General features: G+C 50.8%; 7 protein-coding genes across 7 annotated transcripts; 3 read left to right on the top strand and 4 right to left on the bottom strand.

Annotated features, from left to right (window-relative positions):
- Positions 1–395: 395 nt before the first annotated feature.
- On the top strand, positions 396–2,120 carry N7489_006486 (uncharacterized protein; the record flags this gene model as incomplete). Its single annotated transcript, XM_056712236.1, has 1 exon — positions 396–2,120. The coding sequence occupies one exon, from the start codon at positions 396–398 to the stop codon at positions 2,118–2,120; it is 1,725 nt and encodes a 574-aa protein (XP_056565951.1).
- Positions 2,121–2,523: 403 nt separating this feature from the next.
- N7489_006487 (60S ribosomal protein uL14) lies at positions 2,524–3,740 on the bottom strand. Its single transcript, XM_056712237.1, has 4 exons — positions 3,617–3,740; positions 3,395–3,445; positions 2,830–3,154; positions 2,524–2,751 (listed from the first exon to the last, which is right to left on the bottom strand). Exons 1-4 carry the CDS (start codon positions 3,628–3,630, stop codon positions 2,719–2,721), a joined length of 423 nt encoding a protein of 140 aa, XP_056565952.1. The 5' UTR covers positions 3,631–3,740; the 3' UTR covers positions 2,524–2,718.
- A 438-nt stretch (positions 3,741–4,178) lies between these two features.
- rpdA (histone deacetylase RPD3) lies at positions 4,179–6,258 on the bottom strand (the record flags this gene model as incomplete). The annotated part of the gene is made up of 4 exons (XM_056712238.1): positions 4,179–5,078; positions 5,125–5,666; positions 5,720–6,020; positions 6,076–6,258. 4 exons carry the CDS (start codon positions 6,256–6,258, stop codon positions 4,179–4,181), a joined length of 1,926 nt encoding a protein of 641 aa, XP_056565953.1.
- Positions 6,259–6,686: 428 nt separating this feature from the next.
- N7489_006489 (proteasome regulatory particle lid subunit RPN11) lies at positions 6,687–8,049 on the top strand. The gene is made up of 4 exons (XM_056712239.1): positions 6,687–6,867; positions 6,972–7,225; positions 7,284–7,819; positions 7,874–8,049. Exons 1-4 carry the CDS (start codon positions 6,799–6,801, stop codon positions 8,017–8,019), a joined length of 1,005 nt encoding a protein of 334 aa, XP_056565954.1. The 5' UTR covers positions 6,687–6,798; the 3' UTR covers positions 8,020–8,049.
- Positions 8,050–8,276: 227 nt separating this feature from the next.
- Positions 8,277–9,149, bottom strand: N7489_006490 (uncharacterized protein; the record flags this gene model as incomplete). The annotated part of the gene is made up of 1 exon (XM_056712240.1): positions 8,277–9,149. The coding sequence occupies one exon, from the start codon at positions 9,147–9,149 to the stop codon at positions 8,277–8,279; it is 873 nt and encodes a 290-aa protein (XP_056565955.1).
- Positions 9,150–9,592: 443 nt separating this feature from the next.
- Positions 9,593–11,234, top strand: N7489_006491 (protein translocase subunit TIM50; the record flags this gene model as incomplete). The annotated part of the gene is made up of 3 exons (XM_056712241.1): positions 9,593–9,832; positions 9,890–10,591; positions 10,644–11,234. The coding sequence occupies 3 exons, from the start codon at positions 9,593–9,595 to the stop codon at positions 11,232–11,234; spliced, it is 1,533 nt and encodes a 510-aa protein (XP_056565956.1).
- Positions 11,235–11,481: 247 nt separating this feature from the next.
- On the bottom strand, positions 11,482–13,779 carry N7489_006492 (putative C6 transcription factor; the record flags this gene model as incomplete). Its single annotated transcript, XM_056712242.1, has 5 exons — positions 11,482–11,900; positions 11,953–12,088; positions 12,141–12,522; positions 12,575–13,012; positions 13,076–13,779. The coding sequence occupies 5 exons, from the start codon at positions 13,777–13,779 to the stop codon at positions 11,482–11,484; spliced, it is 2,079 nt and encodes a 692-aa protein (XP_056565957.1).
- Positions 13,780–14,284: the final 505 nt, after the last annotated feature.

Consider the following 14,284-nt stretch of genomic DNA (forward strand, 5'->3'; position numbering starts at 1 on the left):
TAATAATTTAATTTATTCAACTTTGGCTATTTGCTTCTCTTCATCGTTCTTATAGTTCTCACCGCCCAAGGTACCGCCAACTCTTACTACGGGCATTATATAGCCACCATGCTACCGACGTTGGTTATAAATAGCTTTAAATATTTCTCGATATGTATTACGATTGTCAATCCTTGCTGGGGTTGTTTATAATAACTCAATTATAAGTTGCCCTCCTTGTCTTGGGTAGTTCAATCCTATGTTGTATGGTGTCACCGTAAATATGTGCTATCTTTATCGATTAGCGATGTGCGCACTTTTGGTTCTTCTCCTTTCCACTGTTCAAGACAACTCTTTTCAATATGGTGTATAGGTCTTTATAACATTTATCCTTCTTCTGTCATTTTAGATTCCTCATGTCCCTCCGCTGGCTGCTCTCCCGCACCTTTGCGCACCTTCTTCCCATTACAGTGATCGCCACTGTTTACCTCTATCTCTACCCAGTCTTCAACGGATGCGCTTTTCCTCTACCACAGTCTGTCTCACATTCAAGTGAGAAGCAGCTATATCGCAATTCAGTGATCAACACGCTTTTCCAACACCTTGGTGTTTCAACCTCAGACACAAACGGTCAACCCGCCATCTTTAGACTCCTAGTCCTCGCAGACCCCCAATTGGAAGGGGACTCCTCGCTCCCTTTCCCCGAGTATGAATTATACCCTCGCATGCAGACGCACTGGCGCGCCGTCCAGGAAGCAATCGGCAACGCCTCCACTTCACCTCTACTGAACGAGGACGTCCTCTCAAACATCACAACCGGTCTCCAAACCCTCGCAACTGAAGACATTCCACGCGCCTTCAAGGCAGGCGTGAAACGCCTCGACCTCTTCGGCAACGACTACTATCTCGCGCACATCTACCGCACGCTCTTTTGGTGGACCCGGCCGACGCACACCACAGTGCTGGGCGACTTGGTGGGAAGCCAGTGGATCTCCGACGACGAATTCGCCTGGCGCGGACACCGGTACTGGAACCGCGTGTTCCGCGGCGGAGAACGGGTCGACGACAACATCACCAGAACCGGTGCTGCAGGTTGGAGCCAGGGTGAAGGCAACAATGCGCCGTTATTGGAACCCCTGAGCGCGGATCGGGCCTGGTCCAGGCGCGTTATCAATGTCGCCGGAAACCACGATATTGGATATGCGGGGGACATCAGTGAGGCGCGGATGGAGCGGTTTGAGCGCGTGTTTGGCCGTGCGAACTGGGATGTGCGGTTCGAACACCCGCCCATCGTGTCCTCCTCTGCGTCTGAGTCTACTGGAGACCAGCTTGTTACCCCTACTCTGCACCTGATTAACCTCAATTCCCTCATGTTCGACACCCCCGCGCTTTCTGCGGAGGTCCAGAGCCATACGTATTCTTATCTGAACGAGCTGATCGCCCGTCGGCTCTCGCCGGTCGAGGACCGGTCGGCTTTTACTTTGCTTCTGACACATCTACCCCTGCACAAGGAAGATGGGGTGTGCACGGACGGGCCGTATTTCTCGTTCCGCGATTCTGACGATAAGGATGGTCCGGACGGTGTGCCCCGGTGGCTAGACGGTGGTCTCAAGGAGCAGAACCATCTCAGCGATACACTCAGCGCTAGCGGGGTTCTGCAAGGCATCTTTGGGCTGCGCGGCGACGAGAATGCGCTTGCTGGTGGCCAAGGCCGGAACGGGCTCATTCTTACAGGACATGACCACACGGGATGTGATGTTGTTCATTTCGTTAACCGCACTGAAACAGCCGACGACAACGGTTCATCCCAAGCTTGGAAGTGGGCTGCGGAGCGCTTCAATAAGAGTCGGCACATTGACGACCCTTCTATCCGGGAGGTGACCCTCCGCTCGATGATGGGAGAGTTTGGTGGTAATGCCGGTCTCCTTTCGGCGTGGTTTGACGAGGTCGCTGGCGAGTGGAGCTATGAGATCACTATGTGTCCAGCTGGTGTGCAGCATGTCTGGTGGGTTGTTCATGTCCTGATGCTAGTAACGCTGGGTGTGGCTCTACTTTGGTCATTATCCAGTAGTGCTCAGGTGAAGACGGCTCCTCGGAAAGTCGATTCAGTACAGAAGACTCAAAACGGACAGAAGAAATAATTGGGTTGTATATTGGTTTTTTGTTTTTATTGTATCAAGAGCATTGGATAGAAAGAGCGCTTGCATTTGGATACATGTATTGCGAAATATATATATTCACAACGGTGTCAACCAGATATAGAACTATATGACGTGACCTCTTTGAGGTTGTGTCTGGGTGCGCAACTCTGTATGTACAGAGTAGAAACCGAGTACGTCTACGAAAGGTCTACAAAGGGTATGTGGAGGGTCTACGTAGAGCCATTGGTGGTCATATCAGAGTTCATATATGCCAAAGAACAAACAACCAGGACCAAGTCCCCTCCCATACAGCCTGCCTAAAACCTTTAGGCCAGCCCTCGAGGTAACGGGCAAGGCGGTGCAAAAGGATGTGATTTTAAAGTAATACTTCCGAGAGACGCCAGCAAAGGGAGGGAGAAAAGACGAAGATGGAGGATAAAACCGGCTTTAAAATAAAAACAGTTGGATTTCGTCAAATGGACACCACCTGTCCAGCTCCCATTTTAATCCTATGGTCTCATATGCACCGCATTCCAGGTCCCAAGCAGATTTGAGGTTTGGTATCGTTCTTTTTCTTTAAAATTCGGATTTTCTCTCTTTACATAACGACACCGGAGTTGGAGGCAATACGCTAGAAAAAAGTGTTAGTTTAGGCTCGGACGGGTGCAAATGGAAATGAATCCATTTCCATATGGAGTGGATAACGTACGGGCCAGAGCTCAGCAGCTTCCTTTCCGACGGGACCGGTGATGGCGGAACCCTTCATCTCACCCTTGGCGTTGACGATAACTCCTGCGTTGTCCTCGAAGTACAGGAAGATACCGTCGGGGCGGCGCCAGGGCTTGCTCTGGCGGACGACGACAGCGGGCATAACCTTCTTGCGGAGCTCGGGCTTTCCCTTCTTGACGGTGGCCATGACCATGTCTCCGACACCGGCAGCGGGGAGACGGTTCAGGCGGGCACCGATACCCTTGACGGAGATGATGTACAGGTTGCGAGCACCGGAGTTGTCGCAGCAGTTCATCACGGCGCCACTGTTTGACGAAAAAGGGACCCGTTAGTGAATTGTTCTAGATCTTGAAGACGTCGTGTTTCGAATGCTGAAAGCGGAGATCCATTTTCGTTTCCTTTCTTCCCGCCGATCTTTTCGTTTCTGTTGCATGGCGTATGTTTTGCTGGGGAGGTTTGATCGATTGGAAAATAACTTGTGGGATCCGGCGGGCAAGAAAGGCGCATTCGAAACAGACTAGACGATAAGGAATTTGTAGACGTACGTAGGCAGACCGAGAGTCATCTTGAGCTTGTTGCCGGCGGCACCGCCACGACTGTTCAATCGTTAGTGAATTTCCTTCTTGTCGATTCGTTCTTTTCCCAATCCGAGCCCCATTCTATCCTCTCGACACAATGGTGTGGTGTTGCTTGTCCATGCTTGCAAAATAATTCTGTATCGGTTCGGAATCGAATGGGGCCACGGAGGGAATCGCTGGGAGACTCACCCTCTCTTAGACATGATGGCTGATGATCACGGGGGGAAGTTGGGTGAAAAAGGTTGGCGACAAGAGGTCGAACGTCGAGGATCCAAACTGGAGGTGTGCTTTCTCGCTTAGTGGGCAAAGTGCGTAAAATCTTGGCGTTGGGAGGTGATTGGCCGCCCAGCTCCATCAACTTTGCCCTAATGCTAACCCCATTTGGAATAGTGCCAAATGTTAATGCCTGAGGCGCTAATCATATACTTCTAGGGTTTAGATGTTGTGATGTTTGGAAGATTGCATTTCATCGAATAATACATTCGCGATCTCAAAAAAGAATAGACGAAATAAAACACAGATGGCACATGAATGAAGATAAAATATGAAATGATTCATTGGTAGTCCATAAAAACAACTCGTCATCCCCCGAAACAATTCAAGGTTAAACCTCGATTTGAGTCTGCCATTCCGCCACGAGTAATGCCCTCCCGTGTCAAGCAAGATGCGAGCACGCTGTTAAACCGATAACACCTTTCTGCCATTGTCCGTTGCGCCAGATCCGATATTGTCGTCTTTGCATCACAGCCGATTACTCCTCTTTCTTGGGTTCTGCCATGGGCTCCAAGTTCTCTTCCTTGGTCGCCGTTGCCTCCGTGTCCACAGTAGGAGCAGAGGCTTCGGCACTCTTCTCGAGGGTAGAATCAGCAGCCTCTTTCGGAGGGGACTGGGCTCGCACAGGGGAGGCGGCGGAGCCCTCGACCAGAGATTTCTCCTCAGTACTTGGCGCTTTAGCTGGAGCTTGTTCCGAGGTAGTGGGTTCAGCGACAGCAGCAGCGTCCTCCATGGTAGTATCTTCCTCAGGAGGGTGAGGAGACTGATGTTGAGAGGCAGTAGGAGCTTCCTGCTCCTCGCTTTCCATAGCCATGTTATCAGCATCAGTCATGGGGGTTTGATCGGCGTGCGAAGCTTGCGGGCCAGCAAAAGGCGCCTCGGGTTCAGTGCGTGGGGCATCAGTCATCTTAGCATCAAGGGCGAAGTCCATTTCTCCGTCAGCCGCAGATGAGCCATCTTGCGGGGTTGCCATGCCACTATCCAGCCCAGAGTCCGGCTCGAGGTTTCGGTAGTTGACTTGGTTGCGACGACGCATGCCGCCTGGTTGGCGACGAACACCGTTGGCGGCGTTTTCGTCTTCGTCCTCGCTATCACTAAGCTCGCCAGCCTTTTCGGTGCGTTGGTCGAATCGTCGTTGTGTGAACCGCTTGTCTTTGTTCTCATCCTCATCAAGGTCATCCATAACGTCATCAGCCTCGTCGTCCATGCCGTCCAAGATGGGGTTCCGTGGGACATCCGTCATTTGAACTGAAGGAGCAAATGCCGTGCGCTTGAGGTTTTCGACAACCTGGTTGCGAATCTTGTCCAGGTATTCTTTGGTGTTGGCATTGTCCATGTTGGAGGGGCGGACATCAAGCTGATAATCAGGAGCGAAGTACTAATGCAATTAGTACTAGTTATCCTGGAAGAAACAAGAAACTTACCTCATAGTAGTCATTGTATGGCAGCTCTGACCCCAGGGGCTCTCCGACAAGGATACCGGTCTCATAAGCCCATGTCCGTGCAACGTTGCGCATGGTGTAACCACCACCGCCAAGAACCAAAGTTGGCAGATCAAAGCTCTTGACGAAGTTAACACAGTTGGCGTGTCCTCGCATACTCAGGTTGAAGCAGCCCAAGCGATCACCAGATAGACTGTCACCACCGCACTGAAGGACTACGGCCTCGGGGCGGTACCACTCCATCACGCTCTTAATAACGGGCTCAAAAATGCTCTTGTATGTCTCATCAGTGACGCCATCCCGGAGAGGGAAGTTAACCGCGTAGTTTTTGCCCTGCCCAACACCGATGTCGCGAAGCTCACCGGTACCAGGGAAGTACTCGCCGTACTTGTGGAAAGAACAGGTCATGACGCGATCAGTCGTGTAGAAGGCCTCTTCGACACCATCGCCGTGGTGGACATCAATATCGACGTAAAGGACTCGTTGTTTGAAGCGCAGAAGCTCCAGGATTCCGAGGACGATATCTTCATGAATGTTAGCTTCTGGGACGGACGTTTGGAGGACCGAAGCAAGATACCATTGACATAGCAGAAGCCACTTGCTTCGCTCTTCTTGGCGTGGTGGAGACCACCAGCCCAGTTGACGGCAACATCACATTTGTTGCGGTTCAGTCGTGCGGCGCCTTCCATACTGCCTCCAGCGCTGATCCCGCAGAACTCGAAAAGACCGTCGAACACGGGGCAATCGTCTCCAACATTGTATCGGCTCTGTTCCTTCGAGAAATGGTCCATATTGTCGGGTGTGACCTTGGACAAGAAGTCGATATATTCATCGGTGTGGAACTGGGTCATCTCGTACTTGGAGGCAGGTTTCGCACGCTGATTTGTTAGTGCAAGGGTTAAAGAGATAGGAAAAAGATAAAAGAGTACTCACGTAGATCTCCATTTTCTTGTAGAGGCCATAGTTCATCACCAAGCTGTGCGTCATGCGAATGCGATGAGGCTTCATGGGGTGGCCCGAGACATAGGCATAGTTTCCCACATCGGAGTCGTAGAAGTAAGCGACTTTCTTATTCTTAGACCCAAGGAGCCTATCGGAAATAGGTTCCAGAGCCATGTTGCAGAAAGTGACGGAGGGGTCACTGGGTTGAAAGTGGAAAAAGGTGAAGTTCAAGAAGTGTAAGTGAGATCCGGGGAAGGATGAAGTAGCGTGGCAGGCGCAATGCAGATATACTCCCAGGAGGGTAAATAGGCAGCGATGGCACCTATTGTCACCAGATCGCGCAATGCGAATATTAGGTAGTACAATTAATCACAATAGCAAGCCAATGTCATTGTTCAGGCTATTGAAGAATAGATAGAGGAGAGAGAATCGCCCGCGAAGGAGCGGAAGCCAACCGAACCACACACCGCCTTCGTCAGGCAAAGCTCCCACGGCTTTGCTCATCATCACTTAACACGTCTTCGACAACCTTGTTATCTTCTCGCTAATATCACATCTGTCGGGGATTTTTGCTATCTTGTATCCTTCTTTGAACACTGTTTCGGCAATACCAAGCTACTAGAGACAAATCGACTTGCTCCGGAGCTCCCAAGTAGCGATAGCTTCGCCCTCTCTACTCTCGTTTCATCAAGTCTTGTCAGATATCTTTTAACTATGGATCGCCTTAACCGGATGCTCCAGGCCGCTCAAGGCATGGGGATGGGAGGCGCTGCTCCTGGTGGCGTAAGTTGGATAAGACTCTAATCTCCTTGTTGGGAGGCATTAATGGCACCCTAGCCTAGCTTCACCATGTTTCTCTGCATTGACTAATGAGAGCCATTGTTTAGGATACCCCGAACCTGATCGATAACTCCGAAACTGTCCACATCTCTTCCTTGGCTCTACTGAAGATGCTACGACATGGCCGCGCGGGTGTCCCGATGGAGGTCATGGGCCTGATGCTGGGCGAGTTCGTTGATGAATACACAGTTCGGGTAGTGGACGTCTTTGCCATGCCCCAGAGCGGTACTGGTGTTAGTGTCGAGGCAGTGGACCCTGTGTTCCAAACTAGAATGATGGAAATGCTTCGGCAGACGGGACGGTAAGCCTATCAGCTCATATACAAATAGATGATCCCCCAATGCTGATAGTTTGTGCAGACCAGAAACCGTGGTTGGCTGGTACCACTCGCATCCCGGTTTCGGCTGCTGGCTCTCCTCGGTCGATATCAACACTCAGCAGTCGTTTGAGCAGCTCACACCGCGTGCGGTTGCCGTTGTCGTTGATCCTATCCAGTCAGTGAAGGGCAAGGTCGTCATTGACGCCTTCCGTCTCATCCAGCCTCAGACCGTGGTCATGGGCCAGGAGCCCCGCCAAACTACATCAAACTTGGGTCATCTCAACAAGCCTTCGATTCAGGCTCTGATTCACGGTCTCAACCGCCACTATTACAGCATTGCGATTGATTACCGTAAGACGGGACTGGAAGAGAACATGTTGATGAACCTTCACAAGCATGTATGGACCGAGGCCTTGGAGATGAGTGACTTCCACGAGGAAGGCCAGCACAACGTGGAACGCATGAAGCAGCTTGTTCTCCTTGCAGAGGGTTACGAGAAGCGCATCAAGGAAGAGACGGAGCTGAACAAGGATCAGCTGAAGACGAGATATGTTGGCAAGCTTGATCCCAAGAAGCGTATGTTCTTCCTTGCGACAATAACCCCAGAAAACATATACTGACGCTCTACAGACATCGAGGATGTAAGTCAACAGTTGATTGAGGATAACATTGTTGCCGTCTCGCGGCAGATGATTGACAAGGAGGCTTCGGTGGCACGGCAATCATCCAAAGAAGACACAAACGGTGCTGCCATGGAAGTTGATGAAGATCTCTAAAGAGCTAGAAAAGTGTGTCAACCAAACCGCTTTAATTATTACCGATTGGTTGGGCTTTATGTTACCAAACCAAACCAACAGACGAATGAAATCTACTCAAACTTTGACATAACAATAATAAATTCATTGTCAATAAGAATGGCGTTTGGGCTATTGTTGAAGTAGGTGCTTGTCTATAATTCTGTTTCATGTGATCTATGCGCCGCGCAATGTATAAATCGTAACAATATGGAAAATATCCACCGAACAATGGTCTATCATGACTCCAACTTGACTGTCTGAAGCGAGTTGCTCAAGGCTTCGACAACATCAGGGGAGTAGGCCCGCAGGCCATCAAAGGCAGCATCCACGTCAATGAGCTCATGTTTCTCGTGAGTGTCATCTTGAGTGTCGCTCCAGCCTCTATCAGGGCCCCAAAGGACATTTTTCTGAGCCTTCCGGGTTTCCTCAAGCAAGCGAGTCATCAGAGGTCCATTCTTCTCTACAGAGGGCCAGGCATCGAATTCGACCTGAACTAGACCCGGCAGCCGTTCCAAGATTTGACTTAACAATTTGCCACAGAAGTTGGTATAATAATCCTTGGATATGCGAAAGCCCTCGAACACAGGGTGTGAAGGGTCACACTGCACAAACACTTTCAACGTGCGCACAAGCTCCATGTCGTGTAATCCCAATCCCTGGTTCACAACCCATGACTTTGGGGGTGCAGTCCAGCTTGATCCCACAATCAATTCAATCGTGGTGATCGAAGATCGGTGGCGTCGAGGCAAAGCCCGGATCGTGGGCATGCGCAAGAAGTCCTGGACGGGAAACACACGGAATGTCTGGGTCGAATAGAAGTAGTGAGTGGCTTCGTCGTGGATCTGTCTCGAGACAAGGAACAGGGCGACGCGGTGCGAAGATGGTGCTAGAGGTTTGCTCTTCTTCGCCGAAGACCCAACGTTGCCACCAGTGCGCTTCAATGTACTCTTCCGAGTCGGCGTGAACAGGACATAATGATAAATAAGCAGGCGGATCTCGGACGGTAGACGGAGGAAAGGGAATTGCTGTAAAATTTCAGGTCCTTCTGGTTCGGAGTCGACGTCGGAGAGTTGCTCCTCAAAATGGATCATCTTCTTTTTGAACCCCATGATTGCGAAGTATGCAGGTGAATTCTATGAGATACGAACGAGTCTAGATTTGGACAGGAAGATCATATTTCTGGTAGTCATGTAAAAAAGAGAGAAAAAGAAAACTAAAAAGGATTTGTGTCCCACGATCGGAGCGCAGCTTCACGGGAAAAACCTTTGCTGCGCTCTTGGTAGTGGGAATGAAGAATATCTTCGTTGGTCTCCCCAGCTAATACAACCCGACATGCAGAGAGAAAAGGCTTGGTAGGTCAAATTAATGTCTGGGTGAACTTTCTGAAGAAGAAAAGAAAAAAGGAGAAGACTCGATGGCCGAGGCGGTCGATATATAAACAAACTGCACGGATGGTCCGGGTGCGGCGCCGTACCGAGTCGCGCCGACTTTTAACGGGAGACCTGAGGTTCATCCCATCATTCAGGACATATTCGTTTCAACCAGATACACAATGCTTAGTCGTGCAGTCTTGCCTCTAACGAGGCCAAATGTCTTCGCATCTGCCGTTCGGGCGTCAACCCTGTCGGCGCGGCCTTCGCCGTACACTGCTTACAAGCTTTCCCCGGGTATCCAGCTAAGGGCGAAGTCGAATAAATCGAAGTCGAATACCCCCAAAGCAGCTCCAAAAGATTTCGCCGCTGAGCAACCCGAGTTTGATACAAAAGCTGAATCTACACAACCTTCCGAATCTGTGAGATTTTCTTCACCTTTTCACAGAGAGGATTCCCCTCTGACGTTGTCTTTCTAGGCCGAACAACCCCCACAGAAGCCTCTCCCCGATCTGACACAAGGTATTCCATCGACGCTGGCCGCAGAATTGGAAGGTCGTATGAAGAAGGGACCATTGAACCTCACAGAAGACCCTACCCAGTCAGAAGAGTATGAGACAGAAGGCAGAGGAGGTGGTGACATCCCCAAGGGCGGATATGAGACGTCTATCGACCGCCGCAAGGCCCGCATGGCCAATATAGTATACGCAGGCATGCTGTTTGCTGGTATTGCTGGTATGGTCTACCTGGGTCGTAACTGGGAAACCGAAGAGGAGGCACAGCAACACCCTGAGACCCCATCTGGATGGAGTCCCGGTCTTTGGTACAACCGTATCAAGGCCCGCACCAGCGATCTTACCAGCTACTACAAGGACCCCGCTTTCCCCAAGCTGCTTCCGGATGAGGATGCCGAGATGCGTCAGCCATACACCCTGGTGCTCAGTCTTGAGGATCTTCTCGTTCACAGCGAGTGGACCCGTGAGCACGGATGGCGTGTTGCCAAACGGCCTGGTGTCGACTACTTCCTCCGCTACCTGAACCAATACTACGAGCTCGTCCTCTTCACCAGTGTGCCCAGTATGATGGCCGACCAAGTCCTACGCAAACTCGACCCCTACCGTATCATTCGCTGGCCCTTGTTCCGTGAGGCGACCCGGTACAAGGATGGAGAGTACATCAAGGTATGTCGACTTCTTTTCTCCCCTTAGTCTTAAAATGCTAATTGTCTTGCAGGACTTGCAATATCTCAACCGTGACCTTTCCAAGGTTATTCTCATCGACACCAAGGAGGAACACGCCCGCCACCAGCCCGAGAACGCCATCATTCTGGATAAGTGGACAGGTGATCCGAAGGATAAGACGCTGGTCGCCCTCATCCCCTTCCTGGAATACCTTGCTGGTATGGGTGTCGAAGATGTGCGTACCGTGCTGAAGTCGTTTGAAGGCACTCCCATTCCCATCGAGTTTGCCAAGCGCGAGAAGGCGATGCGTGAGCGCTTCGAGAAGGACCTCGCCGAGGAGCAGAAGAAGAGGCCCTCGCGTGGTCTGGGCAACTTTGCTGCAGCACTTGGCTTGAAGTCTTCTGTCACCCTGAACGGTGAGCAGACACCCTCCGAGGGTCTGGCTCAGGGCAAGATGCTTTGGGATCAGATCCGCGAGCGTGGTCAAAAGAACTACGAGATGATTGAGTCAGAGATCCGCCTAAACGGCGAGAAGTGGCTCGCTGAGATGGCAGCTGAGGAGGAGAAGGCCCGCCAGGAACAGATGCAGAGCATGAAGGGCTCTTTCACTGGCATGTTTGGTGGTGGCTCCAAGGAACAGTAACCGACGCGAGCCAATTACTTTTCTTGTGTCTCTAGCAGATAGATCATCAGGGGTTCGTTCTGGGCATTAATGAACGAGTGTAAAATAGGGTTTGGGGTTTGTTAGTTTTATTGTACAAAATTTTAGTCAGAAATTTTAATATGAGAAAGACTGAGATTGGACTGATATCAAGGTCGTTGGGCTTTGGATCCCAGGGTATATATTGTTGAAATAAGAAATTAAGACTATATGTTCAATTATCTTCTGATCATGTCAGGTTCACATCCTGGAAGACGGAGACATCCCATATTCCCGTCATGTCAAAGGGGAAACCGTCCATCGTTCCAAAAGTATTAGATATCGACATCATGTCGTCAACGATGTCGTTGTTTGTTTGTGTCTCTGGCAGCGATATCGCGGCCGGGTTGACCAGCCCACTGTCTGCCATTGTGGTTGTGAATGCCTGGTCCATTGTGGCACCGGTCCCGGGAAGCCGGTGCATAATGCGTTCGCAGTGATCCAGACACATGTCTGCTACATCCCAGTCTTCTTCTTCCCGCACACGGCGCAAGACTGAGCGCAGGGTTTCGACGTTGGAAAGACAGGACCGTGCAACATCACTGTCGGTGGTCTCGAATGCACAACGAACTAGCAATGTCGCCGTTGATGTGAGATGGAAGGCGCTATCTGTCAAAGTATTAGGAGACAAGGAATGACCAGAGAGGATGCTTCAACGTACAGGGTAGCCAAAACTCCGTGAAATTATTCTTCCGTAATGATGTGATGAATCCAACAATCTCCTCCGCTGACCTTCTACATTCTGTTTGGAAATAACGACGTGCTTCGGTGTTTTCCGTTTCGGAGTTGTTGACTTCCTGCAAGGTTGTTAGAGATCACTCCTTTCGATTTCTCTCCTCTCCGGCTCACATTTAGTTCAACTCGGCTGACAAGCATTTTGACAGCTAAGAAAGCTAGTTGCAAACTGCTTGCTCCATAGATCCGCTCTCCGGGGTGGACTGTGGGCCCTCTCAACCAGTCTGGTAAGGAATCTTCCCATATATCTAGGTCTGTTCGTATTTGTCTGAGCTTCTTGGATGTCTCGCGTGCGGGTTTGTGTTGCAACCCATAGACCAGCGGTAACAGCTCGCCCAAAGTCTCAGTCAACCGGCAGAGGTAGATATGGCAGTGTGCTGCTCTCACACGTTCTGTAGTGCGGAGGTTCGATGGGACCAACACGTCGACAGTGGGTAGAGGCACGTCGTATTGATTTTTGGAAATCTGAGGTGGAACACCATGACCAAAGCTTCCCCTATTTATTGTCAGGTCTGTTGCAAGCCAAAAGAAAAGCAGGACAATCTTACCAACGATCGTGGATCACAACTCCCCACCACAAACGAATCCGCTGGTTTTTTTCTGCTTGTGAAAGCTTCCAATTGCTAGGATCACGGTTCAAACCAAGGCAATTTGCCAAAGATAGCATACGGCCACAGCTGACGGCGTTCCCTGTCATAGAGAAAATGGGCCGTCCAGTCAGATCGATAAGCGCAGCGCTGATTGTGTCTAATCCGGGGGCTGAGAACTCCTCATGCAACGCTGCGACGGTCATGTTGATCGCATATCGAACGTCGGGTTTCGGGTGGCACGCAAGATTTTGTGTGTGTTTCCAATATACGAGGGACATGGAATAGACTTGACACACCAGTGCAGCTGGTGGGTCGTGCAGGTCATCGGCCATGTATGATTCCCAGAACGATTCGCCATCGAAGATCGGGAAAGAAACGTTGAAACGATCAATGAAACTAGAGTTGAAAATATAAGCAGGGTTACCCAGAAAATGGGGGAAAAGTCAATGCTGAACATACAGTCTCACTAAGTCGTGTTTGAACGGCCCAAGTATTTGTTCGAGGATCTCCTTCTGATTCTCACCGGGAGGAGTTCCTCTCCGCATACCTTTCCTTCGCCGCGAAATTGTGGTGTACAGGACTGGTTTCCGCGGATCACTAGAGTAGATATTGTACGGGTGACTCTTGGGCTCTTCCGATTGACTCATCCGCTCTGGAGGCATGTGTTTTTCAATGACTTGGGCATCTTCAGCGACCATAGGGCCGACAATGAGAACCGACTCGTTTTGGGGATCGTCCATATCTTTGCGCCGGGAATCACTTCCTCGACGACCACCTGACGAAGTCGTTCCATGAGGACTGGGACCATTGGCCGGCTGCCGGGGCGGCATATTCTGGCTCATGTGGGCGAGTCCATCGTCACTGCGCTTACGCTTCTGCCCCGGCACGGGCTCCATCACTGGCGGCCCTGCCCAGGATTTCGAGTCCGGGGCGCTCAAGACCGAAGTATCCGCGTTGGCCTCCTCTTGATAGTGACAGTCGGCACCTTGCACGCGACATAGAAGACATGATTGACCGGGGATATCAACGGTACATCGAGACTTGCGCTTGCGACACAAGTCACAGGCGCGGACCTTGTGGGAACGGTATGGTCGGGCGCCGGCATTGAATCCGGGAGATGGGAGTTTGGAGGAGGAATTGACTTGGACTGGTGCAGGCGACATGATGCATGCCCAAGTGTGAAGTTATGCGGATGAGGTAATACGGGGAAAGCGAAAGATGGTGATTTGGAGATTTTGTCGGGGTGCTTTCGGAGTCGGCCGATTAGCGGCTGGACAGAGTGAGGGGTATGAGCACGCGGGCTGCAAAATGGGGAGAAAAAGGAGAGAACGAAATTGGGAGCTCTCAATGTCTGAGGAACGGAACTAGATTCAAGGTCAAGGCTAGATGCACATCATCTCGTACAGTCTCCCAAGATATCAGAATTTGGCAATCTCATTTTCTTATCAAAAATTGAACTGCGGGCATCCATGGATGGATCCGTCCACGGGTGTGGGGAATGCTGACTCACTCCACGTGAAGCTGACATAATCACTTTCGGCCTCAGGCTCTTTCTATTTTTATCTTCGGACTTGGCGTGGACAATGCAGGCGATCGGCATGGGTTGATTCATTGACGTGGGTGTCCCGCATTGCCTCATGGGGCGAGAAACTGCACAGCCACAAGTTC

The sequence above is a fragment of the Penicillium chrysogenum genome (assembly GCF_028827035.1).
Source record: "Penicillium chrysogenum strain IBT 35668 chromosome Unknown utg000004l_segment0_segment0, whole genome shotgun sequence".
Classification (NCBI taxonomy): Eukaryota; Fungi; Ascomycota; class Eurotiomycetes; order Eurotiales; family Aspergillaceae; genus Penicillium; species Penicillium chrysogenum.